The 9905-nt window shown below is 38.4% G+C and overlaps 1 protein-coding gene across 2 annotated transcripts; it reads right to left on the bottom strand.

Annotated features, from left to right (window-relative positions):
- Positions 1 to 2029: 2029 nt before the first annotated feature.
- On the bottom strand, positions 2030 to 6209 carry LOC119998893 (zinc finger BED domain-containing protein RICESLEEPER 2-like). 2 transcript variants are annotated; one of them, XM_038846366.1, is made up of 4 exons: positions 6063 to 6209; positions 2900 to 4967; positions 2747 to 2795; positions 2030 to 2249 (listed from the first exon to the last, which is right to left on the bottom strand). In XM_038846366.1, the coding sequence occupies exons 2-3, from the start codon at positions 4964 to 4966 to the stop codon at positions 2754 to 2756; spliced, it is 2109 nt and encodes a 702-aa protein (XP_038702294.1). In that variant the 5' UTR covers position 4967; positions 6063 to 6209; the 3' UTR covers positions 2030 to 2249; positions 2747 to 2753. The 2 variants fall into 2 exon arrangements, with proteins under 2 accessions (XP_038702294.1, XP_038702295.1); XM_038846367.1 differs by lacking the exon at positions 2030 to 2249 and adding an exon at positions 2311 to 2327.
- Between the last annotated feature and the right edge of the window lie 3696 nt (positions 6210 to 9905).

The following is a 9905-nucleotide window of genomic DNA, read 5'->3' as shown; positions in this document are numbered from 1 at the left end:
CAAATTCCCTATCCAGTAATCATTTCCCTTAACAGTGCAAATTAGAGAAAGGAAATAGGCAGTCAAATATCTTTACACACTGTCAAGGGAAACATAGCATAAATGGGAAAAAAAGTAAACAATTGACTGGACTGTTTCTCATCATTATCAGTCTCTTTTGCATTTCCATTTGGAGTTGGGAAAAAAAAAAGTAAACAATTGACTGTCTCTTATCATTATCAGTCTCTTTAGCCTTTCCATTTGGAGGATAATTGAAGGACTAAACAATCATACTGAATTTGGGCCAAGGACAAATGCAATGGTTGTTTTTTGCTTGACAACAAAAATATATGAGATTTTATGTTTTATTGATGTAGTTATATTGGAAGACGTGCTTGTATTGGAATATCTATTTTGTTAATGTGATTATATTGAGATTTTGTATTTTGATATAGTTTTGTTGTGGACAACATGATGGAAACATGAAATATTGTTGGTGTCCATGTCCATGTTGGGTGGAAATGAATAATGTATATGAATTTGTGTTTTATTGATGCGGCAATATTGAGAGATGTGTTTTGCTGATTTGATGTATTAAAATATATGTTTGACTTGACTTTTTATGTAATAGAGGTGTGAACCAGTATTAATTTTTGTTGGACCATTAAAAATAACTCATTGTGGTTACTCTAACAGTGGGAAGATTACAAGTATAATAATAGCGCAACACGAGATGGTGTCCATAGGCTACAGTGTTGACATTCTGAATTTTTTTTTTTTAACAACGGAGAATAGTTTATGTGCACTTTGAGGAGTTCACAAAGTTCAAATCGGGGCGGACTAACTATGCGCAAACCCGGATAATAGGTTAATTGGATTGATACTCAATACAAACCACTCGAAAATAATCATCACATCAATACGGTATCGAACTCTCGATCTTACATGAGCTTTTTTATGTATTTTAAGCATGGAGAAATAATCAGCTATACTATTACCTAGTGGTTTTGTACTTGATTTGCTATTGGAGAGAGGAACCTAATTAGGTCGGAAGATTTCATTGACGGGTAAATCTTAGGGCTGTTCAAATTAACCGTTCGGACCGATCACACCGATTGATTGGTCGATTATTTTCAAAGATATGATAGTGAGGATCAATCGAAACCCTTAGAAGATCAATCAAACCATCAATAATCAACCGATTGATAAGTTATTTTTACGTCAAAAACCCAAAAAAAGCAATGTGACCGAGCAGCTGAGCATAGAATACCATCCAACAACTATCAATGATGATTTTCCAGATTCAAATAATTCATAAAAATTCGATTAATTGTTTCCAACGCTTATCTGATAGTACTTGGGAGTTGGACATAAGAACAGAATGGAAAAAAAAAAATCAAAATAAAATAAAATTGTATGAGCCTATCACTGTGTAAGATCATAAACAGAAATTAATCAATTATATGAGCAAATGCAGGACATGCAGAAGAAGATGCAGGGTATGATCATCCTTCTGTTTTACCGAGTTAAACGGCTCGACTATGGATCATTGTAAACAGTTCCTCAGGACCCAACACAATTGTAATTCTACTTGTTCTTCCCGACAAGTTGTTCACTTACACCATTACACGGGTCAGATCACTGCGCTGCGCATTTTTAGTGCATGTGTTTTGCACACCCCGTTTTCTCTCTGGAAGTCTGGAACAGCAGAGCGTGAAGTGGGAAGCTTGATTCCTGCTTTCTTTATGAACAGAATCATATTAAGTGCAGATGCAAATGTCATACAAATGTTCACACTGGCTGGATTTCTTACTTATGATAAACTGCTCGTTTCTGCATAGGGATGAAAATGGGCCGGGCCGGGCCGGGCTTTGACAGGCCCTAGGCTCGGCCCGTTCCCATTATATAAGGCCCGAGCTCGGCCCGAGCCTTAAAGGGCTTCAAAAACTCGAGCTCGAGCTCGGCCCGTTAGAAAAGAGCTCGGCCCTAGGCTCGGCCCGTTGAGCCCGACCCGTTTGTAGGCTTGATCATAAATATAAAAAAACCTGTAAAAATTCCTCAAATAAAATCCAACATTAATACAAGTAAAATTACTACAATAGCAGCCAACACTACATAAAATCCGTAAGTAAACTCCAAAATAATATACGAGTCAAATACTTCATAAACAATAACAAAATCTGTAATTAAACTCCAACAATCCTTCTTGATTGTAAGCAGCTTGAATCTCCATGTTTTGAAATGAACTCTATAACTTCCGAAACTCCAACCTAGCAAGTAGCAAAGTATCAATTAACCAAGTGAATTTGGTAACATGGTCCATATCAATCAACCCTAGTTTGCAAACACTATCATATTGAATTGATGACTTGAGATCAGATAGTCGAAGGCAAGAAAAGGGGGAAATCAATAGTATTTGGGTAAATAAGAAACTAACAAAGAACATTGATCATAAAGTGGGTCCCACACTAATGAAGATTATAATAATTCCCCTAAATCATCTAACATGTTCCTGCCAAATTATTCACTAAACATATTACACTCATCGTTTTGTTGTTTTCTCATCGTTTTGTTGTTTTCCTATACTCGAGAATGAAATTAACCTGGTCCATATCAACAACCTATGCAGGCTTGAATCTCCATGTTTAGAAATTAAGACATAGATATACTTGTGTTTAGAAACTAACTTTCAATGCATGACAATATGCTTCTATATCTGAATCAAAATTTGTAAATATTGAGCATAATCTAATAGTATTACACTCACCTAACTTTTATGGAACATTGAGAACAAACTCTTCATCCTTTTCTTCTTTCTGCAAACAAATAAAAAAAAGAAAAAAACAATCATCAATCTAAAATGTGAGGTTTTAAAACTTAATATTATAGGAAGTTAAGTGATATGAAATGAAATAATCACCTTGCGTGATTTCTTCTTTAACCCATGAAGATTTCGTATCCAATCACCTCCACACATCAAACCTTCAACAGTTTTTGGTGCTAAATTAGCCCGATATGTGTCGATAACTCTACTACCTGCACTGAATGTAGCCTCTGAAGCTACTGTTGTGATGGGAATAGCTAGAACATCTGAAGCCATTTTTGACAAAATACGATACTTTAGGCTATTTACCCTCCACCAACCTAAAGCATTCCATTTTCCTCTTTCTTCTTGAGAACATCTATAAACAACTTCTCCTAGGTAAACATCCAAATCAGATTTTGTAGGGGGAGCATTTTCAGTCATGTCTACAAACTCATCAAATTTAGACCATCCAGAATTAATATCAACTGTAGAGCTAGAACCAACATCATCTCCCTGGGATTTAGATGATCTCTGACTACTACCTTCCTCGTTGGTTGAGGCAAAATTAGCTGCATACTGCTCATACATTTCATATAAAGCTCCACGGACCTTCTCAATATTGTATATCACTTCAGACTTTTCATAAATCAATGGAAAACAAAATTCAATCAACTTTATTTTACACCGTGGATCTAAGACAGCAGCAATCGAAATCAATAAATTGCACTCACCCCAATACTTCTCAAACTTCGCATTCATTTTCCCAACCATAGCTTTGATGTATATGTTGTTATCCATTGCTCTCTTTTGTAAAATTTCTTTCACTCGATACATCTCAGAAAGAAATAAATTGGAAGTTGGGTAGTCACTTCCCGATATGAGATTAGTGATTGTGTTGAACACAGATAAGATTTGACATACATTCTCTACTCTCTCCCATTCTTCCTCTGTTGGTAAATTATGATAAAGAGGTTCCCTCTCTTTAAAAATAAAAAATGCATTCTTAAACTTTAAAGCAAGTGACAACATCTCAAAAGTAGAGTTCCAACGTGTTGGAACATCCAAAATCAGCTTCCTAGCAGGTAGTTGCAATTGCTTAACTATTTCAGTGAACTTCAAAAATCGTGCTTCAGAATTTTTCAAAAATTTGACACTCTCCCTCACATTGTAAATCACATCATCAATGGCAGCAATTCCATCTTGAACTAAAAGATTCAGAATGTGTGCACAGCAACGAACATGAAACAACTGTCCATCAAGTATCAATTTCTTATTTCTAAGAAATGTGTTCTTCAAAGTTCTAATTGCCACATCATTATAAGAAGCATTATCAACAGACAAAGAATAAACTTTATTTTCAATTCCCCACTCAGTCATGCATTTGAAGAGAGCATCAGCAATATCAACACCACCTCGTGGAGGTGGTATATTCACAAAGTTAAGTACTCTTTTCTGCAATTTCCAATTAGCATCAATAAAGTGCCCAGTAACAACCATGTATTCTATTTGTTGACAAGACCTCCACATGTCAGTTGTCAAACTAATTTTACTAACATTTTTTAGTAATGACTTCAACTTCTTTTTTTCTTTATCATACTCTTCCATGCAATCACTTTGCGCAGTGATACGAGTATATGGTATATACTCATGAGAACTATTCTTCATGATAAGATTAAATCCCTCTTGCTCTACTATAGAGAATGGATGCTCATGCATGAGAATAAAATGTGCAATACTATCTCTGACCTTCTTATAATCATATATAAAAGTAGAATGAGGAGATGTCTCACTAGTGATTTTACCCGAGCGGAAACCCGATATCTTTTGAGACTTTTGATTTGTCATCCTTCTTGCACATCCCTTTAAGTGTCTCCTGAAATGAGATGTCGTGCCACCACTAATTTGAAGTTGTGCCTTGCAATGTTTGCATTGCATTTTGTTTGTTCCTTTTACTTCATCGAACTCATCCCAAACCGCGGATCTCCTTCTCTTTCTTTTCTTATCAATCTCTAAACTTTCTTCATTTTCGTTATCTCCTCCCCCATCTCCCTCTTCAACTCCCTCCTCATCTTCATTTTCCACTTCGTCTTCCTCATGCTCTTGTTGTTCTTGCTCTTGCTCCAAATCCATAGTCACACCCACGAGCTGTTCTTCTGGGGTAATCACACCATCAACTTCCATCCTGAAATAGAAGAGTTTCAAAAATAGCAAAAACATATTGTTAGCTAGCTAGCTTGAATTATAGGTGATTTTACTGTTGTAGTATCAAAAAATAGCAAAAACACATTCCTAAAAAAAATTATAGGTGATTTTACTGTTGTAGTTCATCTACAATACTACAACAGACCCGGACACTCCTAGATTACAGAGTGTTGTAGTCTTTTGCAGCCTCGCAGCTCTAGCCATAAAAATGGCTTTGTTTACTCTCCCTAGTTCAAACTCTCAACCTGTCCAGCAATCTACTTTTACCCATAAAAATGTTGTGTTCACTTTTGATTAGCGTCGGTAAGAGCCAAATTATTTGCTAAAAATGTCAAAACAAAACAGCTGGACCTTTTGAAACCAATAAGACAAAGCAAAACAAAACTAGTTAGCTTTTAGACTAGGCAAACACAACATTTAGTTACATTGTTTTACCAACTCATGTACTGAGTTGATGTACCACCACCACTAGATTATTTAATAGTGCTAGTAGACTGTAGATAATCTTGATTTAATACCCAATATGAAAGGTTGATAAAATGGCACAGTAGCCAAACAAAATATGAAAGGTTGAGTGAGTTAATACCCAATAGTAAATATCACAATTCTTCCAAGAAACAGCACCCACGAATTCAAAACTACATGAATAAAAAACATAGAATTCAAAACTACTAGCATTTTCCACCAGGCAGTGATAAAGGTACCGGTACATAGACAAAAAGCTATAAAAATCCACAAAGACAGCAATGCAAATCCTAAACACGAAGCAACAACAAAACATTAAAAATGGAACTCCCAACCCCAAATACAAAAGAACCGACAAATCCTAAACAGATCCGTAAATCAAACACCCATCCACAACAGAGACACAAAACTTCTTGTCGCTCGACCTCTGAAAGTAACCAAAGTGGCTTACGTCGGAGGCATTTGCCACTATAATCGGATCCGATCCTTCTCTGTCGGAGGCATTTGCCACTGTAACCTCTTTTTTTCGTCTTTGTGGATTCTAGGTATTTTTGTTCAACACAAAAGTACCAAAATTAAAAAAGGGGTTTAAGATCGGAAGAAAAAATACCTGATAAAAGGCCGAGAAATGAGAGCTCAAGCGATTGGTGTGCAGTCGAAGAAAACAGATCAGAGAAGACGAGAGAGGTTCCTTTGCTCTCATTCAATATACATGGCGATTGCGAACTTCGATTTGCTCTCTCAACTCTCGTTTTGTCTGCTAGAATTTTTTTCGTATAGGAGATTAGGAGCAATTGGCCTTACAAGGCCAGAGCCCATGGTATGGTTAGTGTAAAGATTATGGATTTAGGGAATTAGGGCTTCTTGGATGGGCTTAAACAATGGGAAATCTATTTGGGCTAATATATAGATATACATATGTGTATATATATACAGGCCCGAGAGCCTACGGTCCGGCCTTCTTCAAGCTCGGGCTTGGCCCTAAATATCAAATGAGCTTTCCATTAGGCCCGAGCTCGGCTCCTTTGTCAAATGTAGTTCATACATGATGTATGAACTACATGTATGTATTCAAGAAAAAGAAAAGGAAAAAAAGAAAAGGCAACAGTGAGACAGGGTATGAATATATCGAAAGAATGAACATTTTTGTTGTAGTAACAGCGGTAAACTCATAGTTTTCATAACCGAACCGTGCATCAAACCATATAGGCTGAAAGGTTCGAGATTTTCGAGGTTCAACTGGTACAACAAAGATTCAACCGTAAACTACAATGCAAAAGGCTCCCATGGTGGGCATGATCAAGGACAGACAGTATGTATGCAGACTTTACCCCCACATGATATGTGGAGAGACTGTTTCCAAGAATTAAACTTGTAATCTCTAGGAATATATAAACAAAAAAGAAGGAATATATAAACCATCACTATGCTAGTTGTACTCATAACAAATTGCATTACCAAAAAAACAAAGGAATAAGTTCAAAAGGGTGATGGCTTCAAAGGGGAGTAAGGACTATAATCTGTTTTCACAGCACGCAACTCAAAATTATAGAGCTCATAAGAATGAGAATCAAAAAATATTAGAGAGTGGAGCCATACCTAAGCTAACAAGCAATAATCCAAACTAATGTGGTGTTCAAGGTTTAAAAAAAATAAAAGAAAAAATAAACAATTCACATGCACAAGACTCCCGTAGTGGGCGAGGTCAGAGACAGGCATCAACATACCTTGCCCCACATAACATGCGAAGAGATTGTTTCCAGGAATTGAACCTGCACCCCCTTTAAATCTACCACTAAACCACATGCTCGCCGTCAAAACCCATCACAAACAGGCAAACAAAACCTTACTTACACTCGAAACCGACTTCAGCAGCCCTCCGAGGCTTGTTTTTTCGCTTTCTCCCATTTTGCCTGAATCCAACAGTCTTTGTTTAGTCATCAGTACTCAACTTTGTTCCCAAGGCTGTTTCCTCTTTAATGGTATCTAGATTTTCTTTAACACGTGCTGACCTCTTTCTCTTCCTACCATTTGTGATGGCAGCCTGGTTTTTCATATCTTTGGCAGCGATAGAATCTTTCGCATCTTCACCATCTTCTCAGCTCTATCTTCAATGGTTTTTTGCGGCCCTCCTTTTCTCCTGTACACTGGAATCTTTTCTTCTTCACCACTTCCAGTATCTTCACTAGAAGCAATAATAGCTTGCTTCTTTCCTTTACCTCTACCTCTGCCCATAAAAATCCCTACAAAGAAAACTTCAAATGCCCACCAAAGATTGCTGCAAGGACAAAAGATAATCTCAGAGCCCATGCTAAAACAAAATAAGAAGGCATCTAGCAAAAGTTTGAACTGAAAAGCCTGAATGGCTAAGAGAAATAGGAAGAAACTAATGCAATGCCAGTGATCAGATCGAAAATAACATAAATTGCAAAATCATCTAAAAGGAATGCCAATTTAATGGGCAGGTAAACATCCTCAACCTAATAAAAAACAAAGGCTAATATAACCAAGTTGAAAACTTTTTTGTTCATGTACTTTCTCTTGCCCATCAACAGGTTGTTCTGCAAGCTTCAATATTTTGTTTCACCATGTTTACACTACAGAGGGATGACGGACTTTCCTAGACCACATCCTCCAATAGGTTTGAATCCAGAGCAAAGCTACCGCTTACACTTTCTTGCAAAATAAGCATATAAGCCCAAGCATCCGGCTCCAGTCATAAGAATCATGCACTGACAAAAGCTCCTCGATCCATGTGAGTTGAATTCCCCCTCTCTGCAATATCTTCAACACATCAAGTCATCAACAAAGTCTGTACTTACATCCCCGACCAAAAGATTTGGACTAGAAATAATAAATCTAGCGACCGAATGAATTGCTAAGCCCCAGTCTTCGTAAGCTCGGAGCTTCGTAACTAAATCACCACTTTCATGATGAAAAACTTCCTTAGCTTCTCTGTAATCTTTCCTATTTTTCTTACATCGATTTCATATTCACGCAAAATACGATAATTCTCTAGCAAATAATCAGCGTCAGCCAAAAAATCCAATCACGGAGAAGGAGTGGAAGATACGCAGATGGTGTCAAACCTAAGCTTTCAAAGAAAGCCTCAAAATTCATCAATGGGATGGTAATGCAAGTGTCCGGTAAACGCCTGCTCAACATCTGGCTTGATTCCATGTCATACATCTCACATCGACTAAGTGGGGGAGGTTACGCACTATATAAGATTGGACAAACCTATCACTAGTAAGCCGGTTTTCTAGTGCATAGTTAGGCCCATGACAATTGGTATCGAAATCAAATCCCGCTTGCCGGCCCTTTGGGCCATGCCCAGAGACCCTGGAAAGGCCATGGAGAGGGCTACCTGTCGGGTTGGTGCCTTGTTGAGGGGCCAACAGCGGCAGAGTGAAGACTAAGTGGGGGAGGTTGCGCACTATATAAGATTGGACAAACCTATCACTAGTAAGCCGGTTTTCTAGTGCATAGTTAGGCCCATGACAATTGGTATCGAAACCAAATCCCGCTTGCCGGCCCTTTGGGCCATGCCCAGGGACCCTGGAAAGGCCATGGAGAGGGCTATCTGTCGGGTTGGTGCCCTGTTGAGGGGCCAACAGCGGCAGAGTGAAGCTACCATGGTGCTCGACCAACGTGGGCATTAGTCTTGAAGGGGTGGGCTCTGTCATACATCCCACATCGATTAAGTGGGGGAGGTTGCGCGCTTGCCGGCCCTTTGTGCCAGGCCCAGGAACCCTGGAAAGGCCATGGAAATGGCTACCTGTCGGGTTGGTGCCCTGTTGAGGGGCCAACAACGGCAGAGTGAAGCTAGGCGTTGGTCTTGAAGGGGTGGGCTCTGTCATACATTCCACATCGGTTAAGTGGGGGAGGTTGCGCACTATATAGGATTGGACAAACCTATCACTAGTAAACCGTAAACCGGTTTTCTAATGCATAGTTAGGCCCATGACATTCCAACCCTTTTTACATGTGTTTATGCAAAAAAAAAAAATTGTGAATTTTTGCTCATATTCTCCGCATCCATGAACAAAAAATGGAGAATTTTTGCTCATAGGCTTCTAGTACAATGCAGCTACGGGGATCTTCTCCGTCGAACATGCATCAGATTTCTCAAAATTCTCGGTTTCGACAACCTTTTTCGTCCTATAGAATCTAGGGTTTTGAGCAATGTGGAATCGCCCCATTTGCCATATTGGAGTATTTGAAGATTTAAGTTGGTTATCGACTATGTTTGACAAACCCTTCCAAGAACAGACACTTTTCTTAATCTCCGCAAATGCGCCATGTCTGCTTTGCCAATATTTCAAGCGCAGCGATCAAAAGAGAACAACACAAGGTACTCTAATCAGCTCAAGAGAAATGCATATCAAGTGTTTGATGAATTGGCTAACCTGGCGTCTGATGAATTTCTTCAGTTTGGCCCATACTCGAAGCG

Source organism: Tripterygium wilfordii, chromosome 5 (genome assembly GCF_013401445.1).
Source record: "Tripterygium wilfordii isolate XIE 37 chromosome 5, ASM1340144v1, whole genome shotgun sequence".
Lineage (NCBI taxonomy): Eukaryota > Viridiplantae > Streptophyta > Magnoliopsida > Celastrales > Celastraceae > Tripterygium > Tripterygium wilfordii.
Note: the sequence above shows the minus strand (reverse complement) of the source record. Positions and strands in the feature narration are given on the sequence as shown.